Source organism: Centropristis striata, chromosome 10 (assembly GCF_030273125.1).
Source record: "Centropristis striata isolate RG_2023a ecotype Rhode Island chromosome 10, C.striata_1.0, whole genome shotgun sequence".
Taxonomy (NCBI): Eukaryota; Metazoa; Chordata; class Actinopteri; order Perciformes; family Serranidae; genus Centropristis; species Centropristis striata.
The window spans coordinates 26,892,329-26,910,241 of NC_081526.1; the positions used below are offsets into that span (position 1 = coordinate 26,892,329).

The 17,913-nt window shown below is 37.0% G+C and overlaps 2 protein-coding genes and 2 long non-coding RNA genes across 7 annotated transcripts; all 4 read left to right on the top strand.

Annotated features, from left to right (window-relative positions):
- The first annotated feature begins 396 nt into the window (after nucleotides 1–396).
- On the top strand, nucleotides 397–3,318 carry LOC131979404 (uncharacterized). The gene is made up of 4 exons (XR_009395049.1): nucleotides 397–435; nucleotides 2,482–2,644; nucleotides 3,023–3,090; nucleotides 3,243–3,318. It is a non-coding gene; the product is annotated as an uncharacterized LOC131979404 (long non-coding RNA).
- Nucleotides 3,319–3,429: 111 nt separating this feature from the next.
- Nucleotides 3,430–6,250, top strand: LOC131979390 (ubiquitin carboxyl-terminal hydrolase 37-like). Of its 2 annotated transcripts, XM_059343354.1 has the most exons (11): nucleotides 3,430–3,482; nucleotides 3,635–3,703; nucleotides 4,067–4,202; nucleotides 4,289–4,412; nucleotides 4,506–4,657; nucleotides 4,816–4,915; nucleotides 5,034–5,110; nucleotides 5,293–5,401; nucleotides 5,546–5,606; nucleotides 5,834–5,991; nucleotides 6,127–6,250. In XM_059343354.1, the coding sequence occupies exons 5-11, from the start codon at nucleotides 4,632–4,634 to the stop codon at nucleotides 6,130–6,132; spliced, it is 537 nt and encodes a 178-aa protein (XP_059199337.1). In that variant the 5' UTR covers nucleotides 3,430–3,482; nucleotides 3,635–3,703; nucleotides 4,067–4,202; nucleotides 4,289–4,412; nucleotides 4,506–4,631; the 3' UTR covers nucleotides 6,133–6,250. The 2 variants fall into 2 exon arrangements, with proteins under 2 accessions (XP_059199337.1, XP_059199336.1); XM_059343353.1 differs by having other exon boundaries at nucleotides 5,834–6,244.
- Nucleotides 6,251–10,567: 4,317 nt separating this feature from the next.
- Nucleotides 10,568–12,978, top strand: LOC131979586 (uncharacterized). Its single transcript, XR_009395075.1, has 4 exons — nucleotides 10,568–10,908; nucleotides 12,170–12,332; nucleotides 12,717–12,784; nucleotides 12,937–12,978. It is a non-coding gene; the product is annotated as an uncharacterized LOC131979586 (long non-coding RNA).
- Nucleotides 12,979–13,123: 145 nt separating this feature from the next.
- On the top strand, nucleotides 13,124–17,021 carry LOC131979251 (ubiquitin carboxyl-terminal hydrolase 37-like). 3 transcript variants are annotated; one of them, XM_059343195.1, is made up of 11 exons: nucleotides 13,124–13,176; nucleotides 13,325–13,393; nucleotides 13,740–13,875; nucleotides 13,982–14,105; nucleotides 14,200–14,351; nucleotides 14,510–14,609; nucleotides 14,728–14,804; nucleotides 14,986–15,094; nucleotides 15,239–15,299; nucleotides 15,532–15,689; nucleotides 15,825–17,021. In XM_059343195.1, exons 5-11 carry the CDS (start codon nucleotides 14,326–14,328, stop codon nucleotides 15,828–15,830), a joined length of 537 nt encoding a protein of 178 aa, XP_059199178.1. In that variant the 5' UTR covers nucleotides 13,124–13,176; nucleotides 13,325–13,393; nucleotides 13,740–13,875; nucleotides 13,982–14,105; nucleotides 14,200–14,325; the 3' UTR covers nucleotides 15,831–17,021. The 3 variants fall into 3 exon arrangements, with proteins under 3 accessions (XP_059199178.1, XP_059199177.1, XP_059199179.1); XM_059343194.1 differs by having other exon boundaries at nucleotides 15,532–17,021; XM_059343196.1 differs by lacking the exon at nucleotides 14,200–14,351 and having other exon boundaries at nucleotides 15,532–17,021.
- Nucleotides 17,022–17,913: the final 892 nt, after the last annotated feature.

Below are 17,913 nucleotides of genomic sequence, written 5' to 3' on the forward strand. Positions count from 1 at the left end.
CGGTCAATTTACGTGCACGTGTACTGGTCCTATGAAAAACATTCTCGTGAATTTATAAAAAAGCCCCGGACAGGACGTAAAAAGTGGATATGTCCGGGCAAAAGAGGACGCTTGGTCACCCTAAATATAAGGAGTAAACATTTATAATCATCACTTTAAAAGTTACATACTTTGTTTTTGGTGCCTATTTGTTTCCCAGATATATTAGTGTGTGTGTGAATGGGTGAATAAGAGGCATTAACTTAAAGCACTTTGTAGAAAGGCGATTTATGAAGTTCAGTCCGTTTACTTTCATTAGTTTACAGGCAGATCTGCCACATCCAATATGGCGGCCGCGCTGACGTATTGCAGCAACGGACCAACCGGCTCAATGCGGAGTCTATGTATATATGTCTATGGTCGGGCCTACCACCCAGTTGGACGATAACCCTGCAGGTAAGACAACTTTTTATTAAAAATGAATTCAGTTCAATTTTAAATTGTTTCTATTGTTTTAGTTATGACATAATTAGTGATTTATTTCATTTTAAAGCTTTATTCATCTAAAAAAATGTGTACATTTGTGAAATTAAAGTTGAATACGTTATCAAAGTTGGAAAACCACAAATTGTGGCTGTAAAAACTTTCACTCGACGACTTCTCCGTGGAAAATGATTATTTCTTGGGGGGGGGGATTATATTTTTCGCGGGGCGGGTGTGGAATGTGTGAACAAGTAGTGTATTGGTTTGAAAACATTGATATTTTGGTTTGAGGGCATCAAAACTTACAAATTTGACGTCGAAATTACTCAAACAAAATGTCGACCGGTCAGTTTTTAAATAATAACAGAAATATGCGTTATTTGGGCACCATGGAGATGATGGAACTATTGGGGACGAACGTCAGGACGTCATCACGTAGCTGCCGGTGGAACTAAACCAAGATTTGTTACTGTGACAATGTGAGAATCAAATGTCTACAATTTCTGCATTCGAATTTTGATGACTTTTTTCAGCAGAATATTTATTTGTCTCTAATGGCATTGTTTGATATACTTATATAAATATATATACTATACATTTTTTTCTATTTTAAGCTTTTTGTGTTGTTTTGGTTATCAACCCTATATTGTGTTGTGTACGTGTCTGACGTGATATTTACTTTAAAAAGAAAACGCAGCATATTGAAAACCATGGAGATTTTTGTCAGCATAAAGTTACAATACAATGGTTTGGTCCTAAATAAATGCCTTTCCCAAGTGCCTCCTTCAAAAGTTATTTCTGTTAATTGATGTACTCAGTCATTTCTCAAGGTCTGTATCTGGTAGTTGCCATTTTTAAATTGTGATGTTTTATGTACCCCCCTCCCTATTTTCTTATTGTTATTTCTGCCATTTATGTCTGTAGAAAGCTTTGGGGCTCTAAAGTACGGTGGCCGACAAGGGTCAAACGGACGGCAACGGCCCAATACGTCTCAGTTTGAGAAAACAGCTTCAAGTACAGAAACGATGCAAAATCACAAACTCAAACACAAGTCTAAACGAGGTACAAAACGAGGAACGTGGTGCAAATTAAAAAACGTGCTGCAAAAAACAAAGACAAATGCATCATCATCATCAAACGCGCTGCAAATGGAGAAACGATCTGCAAACCGAGAAACGATCTGTATGGGAGACTGTGATAAGAGGGCTTTTTAATGTATTATTAAAACGGGTGTTTTATGTCAAGCAGGCTAATCTACATGCAAACATATATAAACACATATATACATATATATAAAATCAAGTAAAAGTCACATTACCGTTCCCGCTGTATCTTCATACACTGTTGGGATTCAGTCAGCTGTTCTGTCTCTCTCCATCCCGTGTGTCTCTCTATTGAGCTGTTACGCTGAGGGCGCCCCCTGCAGGTTTGGAGCATGCAGCGTTTTTCGTTTGCAGATCGTTTCTCGGTTTGCAGATCGTTTCTCCATTTGCAGCGCGTTTGAGTTTGTGATTTTGCATCGTTTCTGTACTTGAAGCTGTTTTCTCAAACTGAGACGTATTGGGCCGTTGCCGTCCGTTTGACCCTTGTCGGCCACCGTACTAAAGGGAACCTGAACCTTCTTCTTCTTGCCCAATAATTAAGATTATGTGCCTTATGGTTTGATTTGATAAACATGTCTATATTCTCAATAATGTTTAGTTTTCAAACACAAAACTGACATATTTGAGATATTTTTCCCATAGTGACAACAAAGAGTAAATAATTGTTATCTTTAACTCTCACATGCAGGAAGATCAATTAGTTCTGATGCCCTCATCTGTTCAAAACAACAGAAGAACTGCACATTATCTGATATTGCTTTTAAAGTGGAAGCTCCCTCTGTGTTTGCGACATGTGTAGTGCTTTCGCCATATTATATTATTATTTTTAACTTTAATTGCGCCTTATGCAGTTTAAGTCAATGTGACAAGAAATCTTCAGAAGTCAAATTTTCAGGGTTAATTTTTCTCCCCTCAGGTGGTGTTAATTACATCACTGACCATCCTGCATCTGTGTTTTATTAACTGTCACACTGTTAGTGTGAGAGTCTGCAACACTCCAGCCAACTTGTACTACAGTTAAACTTTGAGCTGCAAACATATCCGCAAGGATGTTTGAACCACCTTTCTCCCAGCGAAAGGTTTGTTTTGACAAAAAGTGTTTCATCACCTCCTTATACAAGATCACCCATAAAGTTGGAATCATTTTGGTTTCAGACACAATCCTCTGTTAACTGTGGTTTCATTTTCATTGTGATATGTTTGGAAAAGATTGATTAATAAAGTTTTGAGAAGATATACACTTTATCTTTCAAGAATAAATCATATTGTCACAATCATATCATGGAAAGAGGTATAAAAAAAAAAAGTATTCCAACTCTATGGTCGACTGTGTATATCATGAATATTACAATTTCTCTGTTTTCAGATAGAGTTTTGAGTTCTGTTGTTTCTGAAGCTGTAAAGGCACACCATGTTTTTCACAAGTAAATTTGACTTTATTTCTTTATCCTCTACAGAGAAAAGGAGACCCAGTTGAATCATCCGTGGTAAAAAAGAGCAGACCATGCTCCTTCTCTAGTGGAAGGTAAGATACTTATGAAGAGAGTAAACTGAGTGACCAAAAGAATATAATCACCTGTACAATGTAATGCATTTTGTTGTGGCATTATATGAGAGTATTGTGTACCGAGTGTGGCAGGGTATTACAGTAGAATAACCAGCGATGTTTGTCAGCAGAGTCTCCTCAGATGCTCCAGCCACCCCAGCACCACTTTTAGATAAACAACAAAAACCAGAGAAGAGGAGGCACAAAGTAAGTTTCACCAGTGATTCACATTTAGCACACACTCACCTGTCTGGCCTAATGGAAATCAAGTGTTTTTATGTATCACTTCACTGAGAAAGTTTTTGTTTCCTCCAACAGAGAAAATGTCATGTGGCTCCAGCTACAGCCAACCAGGAGACATCCTCCAACAGGTTAGTCCACAACTATAATCACATTTTCTTTATTCAAAACCACAAAAAAATGGCACTCACGAGTCCTTAGCAGCCACACTCTGAGCTTTTAGAGCATCTGCGTTATGTTTATTAACCATGTGTGTGTGTGTGTGTCCCTCTTTTTTCTGTAGTATTGAAAAAATCAATGTTGCACCCATCTCCAACTCCCAGAGTCTTAAAGGGCAGCAGGACTGGCTTGGGTGAGAAAATCTGTACAAAAACACACAGACACATGAGACAGAGCAGTTGTTTTTTATTCTTTAGATATTCCCATAAAAGAATCACAATTTAACTACAATTAATGTCAGAAAAGTATGTGTAATAATCCACTGATTAATGAATAGCTGTTGTTTTCAAGCTTCAAATATAGGCATACAGTCAAAATTCACTGAAAAGTGGACATTTAAGAAATATTTTGGTATTTTTGCAGCTTATGCATGTAACAGGACATAACTCTAGCCAACAAAACCACATTATAACTAAGATCAAAAAAAGCTCCAGTTTGTCACTGAGAGGTTTCCTGATGTTGACGTGTGTTGTGATGTGTTTTATTTTTGTGTCAGGTTTCCAAACCCAGCTCAAACCTGTTACATGAACTCCAGCCTGCAGAGCTTGCTCACACTGACGGACTTCATCACGTCAAGACGTCAGCAGCCAGGAGGAGGTGTGGTGTTCACTGCATGAGGCTAAACTGATCAGGTACAGCAGCCATACACACACTCGTGTCCAGAAGATCAAACTGAAATCGAAGCAGAATCTCACCAATTTTTCTTCACCTTCTGCAGAAAACTTATAGACATCTTGAGGTGCCACAAATCCATTGACTCCAGCCTCAAACTCAAAGCACTGAAATCTTTCAAGAGGGCAGTCTCTAAACAGGCTCCTGAGTTCAAGGGTCACCACCAAAAAGTGAGTCAGCTGGTTTAATAGTGCTTGTTGTTCAAACTCCTCCTAATGGTTTCTTCACAGCATCAATCCCTTTTTTTCTGTCTGTGTGTTCAGGACGCTCATGAATTCCTGACAACCATCCTGAATCAGATCAGGAGTTTGTCCCCCCTACTGCAGGGAGTAGCTGCCTGTGAGGACAAAAGCTACACATGCCCTGTTGAGGACCACTTGGTCTTTAGGATGCAGAACACCAGGACCTGTAAAAGGTGAAATAAAAGAGAAAACACAGCAGCAGCTGACCACAGCTTTAGTCTCATTTTACACTGCACATACAGACTAGAGACGTAGCTTGTTATGTAAATGTGATGTGAAATTCATGTGGTCAACTCGTTCCATTGTCAAGACTCTTGTCCCTTTAAAACAGTTGTGGTGCCCAGTCTACCAGGCAGGAAGACTTCAGCAACCTGTCTCTGAATCTTGCACCTGGAGGTTCAGTCCAGCAGATGCTCCAGGATTACCTCATGGTAAGATCCAACTGTCCCCCTTCAATGACAGCACAACATGGCTAAACACTGTCTGTATAATATGTGTGTAGTTATCCAGTATATAAAACTGACAGAATCTTGTCTCTGTGCTGTTCAGGAGACGGAGCTGGACTTCCATTGTGAATGCGGGGGCAACAAATCTGGCCAGCAGTCCACTTTTGCCACCCTGCCAAAGTAAGTGACATCACACCCAACATCCAACGGTCTATCTCTGACCTCATATTATATCATGTTTACTGACTAACCTATCTTTTTATTTCATTTAGTTCCCAGTCGTTCCCCACAGTAAGAAACTGTATCAAATCAACCAAGTTGTGCGTTTTAATCCTCTTCTTCTGTTTGTTTTGTTTCTACAGAGTCTTGATGCTTCATCTGAAGCGTTTTCAATTTACTCCGTTTCTCCAGCTGGAGAAGCTGAGTGACCCTATTGACCTTTACAGGGAGCTGTTAGTGACCTCTGCCCAGGTAAGAAATGACTCACCAGATCACATACACATACATATTTCTCCCATTTTTATTTATCTACTTTTTTAAAGTATTATTTGTTTATAATTGCTGTTTTTCACATCTTAATTCTTATTTATTTGATCTTTTTTATTGTTCCTTCAGGCTGACGGTTGGTACAGTCTGGCGAGCGTCATCAGTCATCTAGGCTCTGGAGGGAATGAAGGTAAGATGATCACACACTGAATGTCAGACTGTCCCACTGAGTAGCATTCTGTCACATTGGAGACACATAACTGTCTGTCAGAGGTACAAACATCTGTTTACACTTACCCTGCTTTTTTGAACTGAGGAACTTTTGAAGAGTGATTTTACTTTTTTTTTTTTATTCTGTTATTTTTTCAGTGAATTGTGTCAGTTAACCTACATGTTATGATTCCTCCACTATTACAGGACACTATGTGAGTGACGGGATGCACCCAGACACACAGCTGGACGACCCTGCTGACCTCTGGCTCGCCTTTAATGACACAAAGGTCACAGAGAGCACCGGGGCCGCCGTCTGCAAACAACGCCAGCGAACGGCCTACGTCCTGTTCTACCAGAGACGGGTAAGAGAACAAGACTATCAACCAGACACCAGACTCTGATGTTGTTTAAATATAGTCCACAAAAACCTTGTTGTTCAGACATATTGTTACATCCACCAGCTCTGTGCTGACTGATTATTTCGTGTCTGTTCTCAGTTGTAAAGCATCCAGATGGTGGGACTTTGTGTCGCAGGCTCCAGAAGATGATCCAGCTGCAGTCCAATAGTCACAAATATTTGTCCTATATCTTTATTCACCACTGTTCTCCTTCACAGTTGTCCTTGACCTCATCAAACAACATGAGGTCAAGGACAACTGAGGGAGAATTCACAAGGACTTAGGAAAAGGCAACCATCGCGCTAGGAGAATCTGACTGTACTTAAACTAGGTTATGTAATTATACGACGTGATAAACCGACAATGTTCAGAAAATGATCGAGTAAAAGCGCGTCTTAGATATTTCTCCCTGTGCGTTTTTACCATATCTTTACATGCAGGCTAAATAAACAAGGACAACCCTCTGACATATGTTACTTGAAATTAAAATATAAAATACAGACTACAGGTACAAAAGTCTGACCAAATTACACCAAATTTGTCACATTAGGAATGGCTGCTCACACTTAACTTTTACCATGAAAATAATTGTTACAATTCTGTAAAATAGACATAACGTGTTGGTCGTGTTTTCGTGACCAAATGGTGCTTCGCTTTAAAGTTGCTACTGCAATTAATAATTGGACTCTATGTTTTAATACTTTTAACAATTTTTAATACTAAAACTACTAATAAAATTATTTATTTATTTAATACTTTATTTATGTAGCAACTTTCATAACATACTATGCAGCTCAAACTAAATAACACTGGTATTAAAAGCTAAATAACAATGCTGGAATTAAAAATAAGAGACTTAAGGAACAATAAAATAAAATTCTAAAAAATAAAAGTTAGAATATTAATGTTAATGATAAATAGGTGTGTATATAAATAGATAAGTTGATAATAAAACAATTTTAAAATAAAAAATAATATTAAACCAATAAAGTATGTGAAATAACAAATTGGGAATGGAAATGGAATTACTCATAAGAAAAATGATAAAAAAATATGTTTTGATCTGCTTCCTAAAATCTTCCAAATCTCAACTTAGATACCGTATTTTCCTCAATTTAAAATAAATAAATAAATAAAGACTATTTGACCACAGCCCAAGTGAGCAGCCATGGGAACTCCACAGGTAAGTGTGTTGTTTCCCTCCCTGTTGTCTTTCTGCAGGTGGCGGATGGAGATGGAGTTTCAGGAGGACCAGCAGCTCATCTGGTGGCCTGAAGCAGCTTGCTCTCTGGGAAATACTTAAAATCAATAAATAAAAAGAGGGAAATAGATAACAAGACTTGTGTTTATTGTATTTACTCTTATTTCCTTTTGATGTATCTATTGTCTAACTGGACCTCAAAAAAACGTAATATTCAACAATAGAGTGTTATGTTTACTAAAGAGTGAGTGAAAGATAAAGAAAAGATGGAAAACATATTCTAGAGTTATGCTTGTATGCTACCAAACAGTTTTGCCTATTTTATGTTGGAGGAAACTTTCTCCAGTTGACTAAGTGTTACATTGTTATAACAGTATTGGTAGTAATGATTATAAAAAGTTTAGTTTAAAGTGCTCTCCTTAAAAAAATAAAAACTGCATATAGGACTCCATGTGAATCATGGAATATTATAAGAAGTGGTCCTAGAAAAAGGTTAGGAAAAGGGTTCTGTTTTTAAGTTCTGAACATTTCAGCAAACCCTGCCTCTTATATCTTTGGATAGGCTGTTCCACAGTTTGGGAACATAACTGCATCTCCAATTTACCTTAAGATGGGGCTTTGAGTGTTTACAAAACCTAAGAGCCCCTGAAGGCACATAAGACAACGTGATGGCTGCTGAAAGCCTTAGAGAGCTTTGTATACAAGTACAAGGTCTTCAGAAATGTATTATAGAAGATACAGAGAGTTAGTGCAGTGCATCTCATACTGACAGGAGTGGAGTTGTAATATGCAGAATCTACAGGATGACCTCCCCCAGTATCCACTGGCAACAACCAAACTATTCATGCTCAAACAACTCTTAAGTAATTGTTCACACATATTTGTATATATTGCTTGTACAGTTTATATTATATTTTCTATTAATGCTGCTGTTTTGGAGTAGAAACAGCACTTGCCTTAATCTCTATTTACATTTTAATACTTTATTTGTTGTTTTGCACAAATTTACTACAGCAAAGTCTTAAATGTAGTACAATTTAAGTACAAGTACAATTTTGAGGTACTTGTACTTGAGTATTTCCACATATCTAACTTTATACTTCTACTTCACTACATTTTAGGGGCAAATATTGTACTTTTTTTCTCCACTACATTTAGCTGCCAGCTTCAGGCACTAGTTACTTTACAGGTTTAAGATTTAACGTGAAAAATATGATCAATTTAAAATGATTGCGCTATGCACTATTAATCATATTTATCATAATAAATGGTCCATAATGCAGATGCAGCAGCCCCTGGCAGGTCAAGTGAACACATGGGCATTTCCAAAACTTCAGGTTTGTTTTTCATAAACTATTTTTGATGCGGTTTGTGCAGTCTGTCAGCTTATTTCCACTCAAAGTAAATAATAAAAAAAATCCAATGCTTAATCTATTTTCATCTAGTATAAGGAAATGGGTGCTAAATTGAGTATCTGCTTTAGACGAAACAGAACAAATTTGGCATTTTTTTCTTATTTTAAATATAGGCTAGTTTTAACAACCTCTACTGCTCTCTCTGTCTCCCTCTCTCTCTCACACACAGTTTAGTATTCTGTTTCAGATTCAGATTATTGTTTATGAGTATTATTGAAACAGGTTGAATGCGATTTACAGTGTCAGTGGGTTCATTATTCAAGTACAAAGGCATCTAGAAGTTTGCACCACAGAGCAGCTCTACTGCAGTAAATGGAAAACAAATTTTTCTCAACAAATTACAGAAAAAAAGTATATTTAAAAGTATAATATAAATGGAAAAAAAATATATGAGGGTCATTCCAGAATTGGAGGACATTTTATGTCCCACCCATTAATTTTCAAATAAATCATGCATAAAATTCCAAAACGTGCATTTGTGGTGAAAATTATAATTATTCTGAGACAAAATCTGAATAGAGTTATACAAAAACTGGTTCCAAAATATTATTTAAAATATAAAATTACTCTAAACACCCCCTAAAATTGCCTTTTTCTCTTGTCCAACCCTCTTGATGGCCAACATGCATGTCAAATAAAGTGGTTAAAATAAGGTTAATTTTTTTATTTACATGATTTTGTTGATTTATGTATTTTGTAAGTGTAAAAACACTTTATTTAATCATAACATATTTTAAATAAAACCAATTTTGCATTAAAGTTGTGTCCCACAACATCCACGCAACCCTGTTACCAAAACGTATTTAGCAGAGAAGAAGAAGAAGTATGAGACACATGGCACAAAAGAAATTGCATCATCAAGCTATTAGCTAATAGCATGGGTAGACAAAAGGTAAGTCCTCTCTTCTATTTTTCATATTTTTTATATTTCATTGGCCTTGGTCGAGTGTGTCCCTCTAGGCAATGCAACCCTGTTACTCATATTACCAGAATAATGCAAAATATTTTCAAAGTTTTCTTTGTTCCTTTAAATAACTAGGTTTGTTCTCAACCTTAAAGTAACAGTACATTCCATAGCTAGCATCTTTTTTCTGCTAAACAGCTAACATTAGTACGACTTTGCAACCCTGTTACTCGCAACCCTGTTACTGTAATGAGAGTAACAGGCTTGAACTACAGTAATGGGGTTGAATCTCTTTAAGTTCACTCAGAGGAGACAATCAGTGTTATCAATCGTAAAATCAAATTTGTACATATAATTCAACAAAATCTAGTTTTAAATATTATCATTAGTATTAGTCTAGGCCTACTGTATTTTAGATTTCAGATTTATGTCATAATCTACAATCAAAAGTAATTTGTCTATTCAACCCTGTTACTCTAATTTCAACCCTGTTACTGTGTAATTTATCTTAAAATTATCTTAAATGACTGTATCAGCTCATGAGAGTTTATCCTTTTGTCATTTTGGAAGTGTGGATGATAATATTCATTATTAATTTTAGCAAATATTTATAGATAAAGACTGAAATTTCTAAAAATCATGCATGACGATCACAATGTTTGGGCGAGATTGATTTTTGAAGTTGCTTAAATTAATATATATGAAGTCTGATCTGAAACAAAATGTGTATTCAGTGTGAAAATTACATTTTTTTACTTACTGCTTAAGGACATATTCAACAACATTTTATGTAATACTTTTACAGGTTCCTGAGTATTGGTAACAGGGTTGCGCTAAGCAGGGCACACAATATATAAAATACCTAATAAAAAGTGTCACTTTGAGTCCTGAGCTGGACAGACATAATTATTTGATGGTTAATTACCTGTATTTCTCAAATATATAGCAAAAAATGATCAAATAAATAGTAAAATTTTGAAGTGTTTTGGTCGGTAAATTATCCTCGAATTCTGGAATGACCCATGAGATCTTTCTGCGTCTCAAACAACGCACGTGCGTAATTAAATGTCATGGAAACAGAATGACCGTGACGTCATGTCGGCCTATATAAAGGCCAGCAGACCTTTCATTCCTCACTTTGCACCTGGACCTGGACGTGAGTTGAAAACCTCTTGACCCAAAATGTGGAAAGCGAACTTTTAGAAACTTCTAAAAACAGACCTTGTTAAAAAAACAACAACTTCTGCTTCACGCTACTTTGTGTAAAACCCGAGGAGGCTGAATAATACTTCAGTGGACCACTGGTCGCTGAGGACCACCTGCTGGTCTGCCTACCACCCAGCTGGACGATAACCCTGCAGGTAAGACAACTTTTTATTAAAAATGAATTCAGTTCAATTTTAAATTGTTTCTATTGTTTTAGTTTTGACATAATTAGTGATTTATTTCATTTTAAAGCTTTATACGGCTGAATACGTCATCAAAGTTGGAAAACCACAAATTGTGGCTGTAAAAACTTTCACTCGACGACTTTTCCGTGAAAAATGATTATTTCTTGGGGGGAAAATTATAAATTTCGCGGCGCGGGTGTGGAATGTGTGAACAAGTAGTGTATTGGTTTGAAAACATTGATATTTTGGTTTGAGGGCATCAAAACTTACAAATATGACATCGAAATTACTCAAACAAAATGTCGACCGGTCAGTTTTTTAAATAATAATAGAAATATGCCTTATTTGGGCACCATGGAGATGATGGAACTATTGGGGACGAACGTCAGGACGTCATCACGTAGCTGCCGGTTGAACTAAACCAAGATTTGTTACTGTGACAATGTGAGAATCAAATGTCTACAATTTCTGCATTCGAATTTTGATGACTTTTTTCAGCAGAATATTTATTTGTCTCTAATGGCATTGTTTGATATACTTATATATATATATATATATATATATAAATACTATAATGGAGATTTTTGTCAGCATAAAGTTACAATACAATGGTTTGGTCCTAAATAAATGCCTTTCCCAAGTGCTTCCTTCAAAAGTTAATTCTGTTAATTGACGTATTCAGTCATTCATTTTTTCTCAAGGTCTGTATCTGGTAGTTGCCATTTTTAAATTGTGATGTTTTATGTATCCCCCTCCCTATTTTCTTAATGTTATTTCTGCCATTCATGTCTGTAGAAAGCTTTGGGGCTCTAAAGGGAACCTGAACCTTCTTCTTGCCCAATAATTAAGATTATGTGCCTTATGGTTTGACTTGATAAACATGTCTATATTCTCAATAATGTTTAGTTTTCAAACACAAAACTGACATATTTGAGATATTTTTTCCCATGGTGACAACAAAGAGCAAATAATTGTTATCGTTAACTCTCACATGCAGGAAGTTCAATTAGTTCTGATGCCCTCATCTGTTCAAAACAACAGAAGAACTGCACATTATCTGATATTGCTTTTAAAGTGGAAGCTCCCTCTGTGTTTGCGACATGTGTAGTGCTTTCGCCATATTATATTATTATTTTTAACTTTAACTTTAATTGCGCCTTATGCAGTTTAAGTTAATGTGACAAGAAATCTTTAGAAGTCAAATTTTCAGGGTTCATTTTTCTCCCCTCAGGTAGTGTTAATTACATCACTGACCATCCTGCATCTGTGTTTTATTAACTGTCACACTGTTAGTGTGAGAGTCTGCAACACTCCAGCCAACTTGTACTACAGTTAAACTTTGAGCTGCAAACATATCCGCAAGGATGTTTGAACCACCTTTCTCCCAACGAAAGGTTTGTTTTGACAAAAAGTGTTTCATCACCTCCTTATACAAGATCACCCATAAAGTTGGAATAATTTTGGTTTCAGACACAATCCTCTGTTAACTGTGGTTTCCTTTTCATTGTGATATGTTTGGAGAAGATTGATTAATAAAGTTTTGAGAAGATATACACTTTATCTTTCAAGAATAAATCATATTGTCACAATCATATCATGGAAAGAGGTATAAAAAAAAAAGTATTCCAACTCTATGGTCGACTGTGTATATCATGAATATTACAATTTCTCTGTTTTCAGATAGAGTTTTGAGTTCTGTTGTTTCTGAAGCTGTAAAGGCACACCATGTTCTTCATAATATACAATTAAATTTGACTTTATTTCTTTATCCTCTACAGAGAAAAGGAGACCCAGTTGAATCATCTGTGGTAAAAAAGAGCAGACCATGCTCCTTCTCTAGTGGAAGGTAAGATACTTATGAAGAGAGTAAACTGAGTGACCAAAAGAATATAATCACCTGTACAATGTAATGCATTTTGTTGTGGCGTTATATGAGAGGATTGTGTACCGAGTGTGGCAGGGCATTACAGTAGAATAACCAGCGATGTTTGTCAGCAGAGTCTCCTCAGATGCTCCAGCCACCCCAGCACCACTTTTAGATAAACAACAAAAACCAGAGAAGAGGAGGCACAAAGTAAGTTTCACCAGTGATTCACATTTAGCACACACTCACCTGTCTGGCCTAATGGAAATCAAGTGTTTTTATGTATCACTTCACTGAGAAAGTTTTTGTTTCCTCCAACAGAGAAAATGTCATGTGGCTCCAGCTACAGCCAACCAGGAGACATCCTCCAACAGGTTAGTCCACAACTACAATCACATTTTCTTTATTCAAAACCACAAAAAATGGCACTCATGAGTCCTTAGCAGCCACACTCTGAGCTTTTAGAGCATCTGCGTTATGTTTATTAACCATGTGTGTGTCTGTGTCCCTCTTTTTCTGTAGTATTGAACAAATCAATGTTGCACCCATCTCCAACTCCCAGAGTCTTAAAGGGCAGCAGGACTGGCTTGGGTGAGAAAATCTGTACAAAAACACACAGACACATGAGACAGAGCAGTTGTTTTTTTATTCTTTACAAATTCCCATAAAAGAATCACCATTTAACTACAATTAATGTCAGAAAAGTGTGTAATAATAGCTGTTATTTTCAAGCTTCAAATATAGGCATGAAGTCAAAATTCACTGAAAAGTGGACATTTAAGAAATATTTTGGTATTTTTGCAGCTTATGCATGTAACAGGACATAACTCTAGCCAACAAAACCACATTATAACTAAGATAAAAAAAAGCTCCAGTTTGTCACTGAGAGGTTTCCTGATGTTGACGTGTGTTGTGATGTGTTTTATTTTTGTGTCAGGTTTCCAAACCCAGCTCAAACCTGTTACATGAACTCCAGCCTGCAGAGCTTGCTCACACTGACGGACTTCATCACGTCAAGACGTCAGCAGCCAGGAGGAGGTGTGGTGTTCACTGCATGAGGCTGAACTGATCAGGTACAGCAGCCATGCACACACTCATATACACTAACACACACTCGTGTCCAGAAGATCAAACTAAAATAGAAGCAGAATCTCACCAATTTTTCTTCACTTTCTCCAGAAAACTTATAGACATCTTGAGGTGCCACAAATCCATTGACTCCAGCCTCAAACTCAAGGCACTGAAATCTTTCAAGAGGGCAGTCTCTAAACAGGCTCCAGAGTTCAAGGGTCACCACCAAAAAGTGAGTCAGCTGGTTTAATAGTGCTTGTTGTTCAAACTCCTCCTAATGGTTTCTTCACAGCATCAAACCCTTTTTTTTCTGTCTGTGTGTTCAGGACGCTCATGAATTCCTGACAACCATCCTGAATCAGATCAGGAGTTTGTCCCCCCTACTGCAGGGAGTAGCTGCCTGTGAGGACAAAAGCTACACATGCCCTGTTGAGGACCACTTGGTCTTTAGGATGCAGAACACCAGGACCTGTAAAAGGTGAAATAAAAGAGAAAACACAGCAGCAGCTGACCACAGCTTTAGTCTCATTTTACACTGCACATACAGACTAGAGACGTAGCTTGTTATGTAAATGTGATGTGAAATTCATGTGGTCAACTCGTTCCATTGTCAAGACTCTTGTCCCTTTAATACAGTTGTGGTGCCCAGTCTACCAGGCAGGAAGACTTCAGCAACCTGTCTCTGAATCTTGCAGCTGGAGGTTCAGTCCAGCAGATGCTCCAGGATTACCTCATGGTAAGATCCAACTGTCCCCCTTCAATGACAGCACAACATGGCCAAACACTGTCTGTATAATATGTGTGTAGTTATCCAGTATATAAAACTGACAGAATCTTGTCTCTGTGCTGTTCAGGAGACGGAGCTGGACTTCCATTGTGAATGCGGGGGCAACAAATCTGGCCAGCAGTCCACTTTTGCCACCCTGCCAAAGTAAGTGACATCACACCCAACATCCAACGGTCTATCTCTGACCTCATATTATATCATGTTTACTGACTAACCTATCTTTTTATTTAATTTAGTTCCAGTCGTTCCCCACAGTAAGAAACTGTATCAAATCAACCAAGTTGTGCGTTTTAATCCTCTTCTTCTGTTTGTTTTGTTTCTACAGAGTCTTGATGCTTTATCTGAAGCGTTTTCAATTTACTCCGTTTCTCCAGCTGGAGAAGCTGAGTGACCCTATTGACCTTTACAGGGAGCTGTTAGTGACCTCTGCCCAGGTAAGAAATGACTCACCAGATCACATACACATACATATTTCTCCCATTTTTATTTATCTACTTTTTTAAAGTATTATTTGTTTATAATTGCTGTTTTTCACATCTTAATTCTTATTTATTTGATCTTTTTTATTGTTCCTTCAGGCTGACGGTTGGTACAGTCTGGCGAGCGTCATCAGTCATCTAGGCTCTGGAGGGAATGAAGGTAAGATGATCACACACTGAATGTCAGACTGTCCCACTGAGTAGCATTCTGTCTGTCACATTGGAGACACATAACTGTCTGTCAGAGGTACAAACATCTGTTTACACTTACCCTGCTTCTTTGACCTGAGGAACTTTTGCAGAGTGATTTTACTTCTTTTTTTTTTATTCTGTTATTTTTTCAGTGAATTGTGTCAGTTAACCTACATGTTATGATTCCTCCACTATTACAGGACACTATGTGAGTGACGGGATGCACCCAGACACACAGCTGGACGACCCTGCTGACCTCTGGCTCACCTTTAATGACACAAAGGTCACAGAGAGCACCGGGGCCGCCGTCTGCAAACAACGCCAGCGAACGGCCTACGTCCTGTTCTACCAGAGACGGGTAAGAGAACAAGACTATCAACCAGACACCAGACTCTGATGTTGTTTAAATATAGGCCACAAAAACCTTGTTGTTCAGACATATTGTTATATCCACCAGCTCTGTGCTGACTGACTATTTCGTGTCTGTTCTCAGTTGTAAAGCATCCAGATGGTGGGACTTTGTGTCGCAGGCTCCAGAAGATGATCCAGCTGCAGTCCAATAGTCACAAATATTTGTCCTATCTTTATTCACCACTGTTCTCCTTCACAGTTGTCCTTGACCTCATCAAACAACATGAGGTCAAGGACAACTGAGGGAGAATTCACAAGGACTTAGGAAAAGGCAACCGTCGCGCTAGGAGAATCTGACTGTACTTAAACTAGGCTATGTAATTATACGACGTGATAAACCGACAATGTTCAGAAAATGATCGAGTAAAAGCGCGTCTTAGATATTTCTCCCTGTGCGTTCTTACCATATCTTTACATGCAGGCTAAATAAACAAGGACAACCCGCTGACATATGTTACTTGAAATTAAAATATAAAATACAGGCTACAGGTACAAAAGTCTGACCAAATTACACCAAATTTGTCACATTAGGAATGGCTGCTCACACTTAACTTTTACCATGAAAATAATTGTTACAATTCTGTAAAATAGACATAACGTGTTGGTCGTGTTTTCGTGACCAAATGGTGCTTCGCTTTAAAGTTGCTCCTGCAATTAATAATTGGACCCTATGTTTTAATACTTTTAACAATTTTTAATACTAAAACTACTAATAAAATGTATTTATTTATTTAATACTTTATTTATGTAGCAACTTTCATAACATACTATGCAGCTCAAACTAAATAACACTGGTATTAAAAGCTAAATAACAATGCTGTAACAATAAAATAAAATTCTAAAAAATAAAAGTTAGAATATTAATGTTAATAATAAATAGGTGTGTTCATAAATAGATAAGTTGATAATGAAACGATTTTAAAATAAAAAATAATATTAAACCAATAAAGTATGTGAAATAACAAATTTGGAATGGAAAGGGAATTACTCATAAGCAAAATGATAAAAAAAATATGTTTTGATCTGCTTCCTAAAATCTTCCAAATCTCAACTTAGATACCGTATTTTCCTCAATTTAAAATAAATAAATAAATAAAGACTATTTGACCACAGCCCAAGTGAGCAGCCATGGGAACTCCACAGGTAAGTGTGTTGTTTCCCTCCCTGTTGTCTTTCTGCAGGTGGCGGATGGAGATGGAGTTTCAGGAGGACCAGCAGCTCATCTGGTGGCCTGAAGCAGCTTGCTCTCTGGGAAATACTTAAAATCAATCAATAAAAAGAGGGAAATAGATAACAAGACTTCTGTTTATTGTATTTACTCTTATTTCCTTTTGATTTATCTATTGTCTAACTGGATCTCAAAAAACGTAATATTCAACAATAGAGTGTTATGTTTACTAAAGAGTGAGTGAAAGATAAAGAAAAGATGGAAAACATATTCTAGAGTTATGTTTATATGCTACCAAACAGTTTTGCCTATTTTATGTTGGAGGAAACTTTCTCCAGTTGACTAAGTGTTACATTGTTATTACAGTATTGGTAGTAATAAGTGATTATAAACCAAACTTCAGCAGTATTCAAGAACGTTCCATACAAGACATGCAGTTTAAAGTGCTCTCCTTAAAAAAATAAAAACAGGTCTTTTAAAAACTGCATATAGGACTCCATGTGAATCATGGAATATTATAAGAAGTGGTCCTAGAAAAAGGTTAGGAAAAGAGTTCTGTTTTTAAGTTCTGACCATTTCAGCAGACCCTGCCTCTTATATCTTTGGATAGGCTGTTCCACAGTTTGGCAACATGACTGAAAATAACTGCATCTCCAATTTACGTTAAGATGGGGCTTTGAGTGTTTACAAAACCAGCAGCGGAGAATCTAAGAGCCCCTGAAGGCACAACAACATAATTACTGCTGAAAGCCTTAGAGAGCTTTGTATACAAGTACAAGGACTTCAGAAATGTATTGTAGAAGATACAGAGAGTTAGTGCAGTGCATCTCATACTGACAGGAGTGGAGTTGTAATATGCAGAAACTACAGGATGACCTCCCCCAGTATCCACTGGCAACAACCAAACTATTCATGCTCAAACAACTCTTAAGTAATTGTTCACACATATTTATATGTATTGTTTGTACAGTTTATATTTTTAGATATGTTTTAAATATATTTT

Bases quoted from the DNA above. Each gene is read 5' to 3' on its own strand.
- LOC131979390 (XM_059343353.1), top strand. From the start codon at position 4,632: ATGCAGAACACCAGGACCTGTAAAAG. The intron at 4,916-5,033 runs GTAAGATCCAAC...TGTGCTGTTCAG, and splicing joins TGCTCCAGGATTACCTCATG to GAGACGGAGCTGGACTTCCA. The intron at 5,607-5,833 runs GTAAGATGATCA...CCACTATTACAG, and splicing joins AGGCTCTGGAGGGAATGAAG to GACACTATGTGAGTGACGGG.
- LOC131979251 (XM_059343194.1), top strand. From the start codon at position 14,326: ATGCAGAACACCAGGACCTGTAAAAG. The intron at 14,352-14,509 runs GTGAAATAAAAG...CCTTTAATACAG, and splicing joins AACACCAGGACCTGTAAAAG to TTGTGGTGCCCAGTCTACCA. The intron at 15,095-15,238 runs GTAAGAAATGAC...TTGTTCCTTCAG, and splicing joins TGTTAGTGACCTCTGCCCAG to GCTGACGGTTGGTACAGTCT.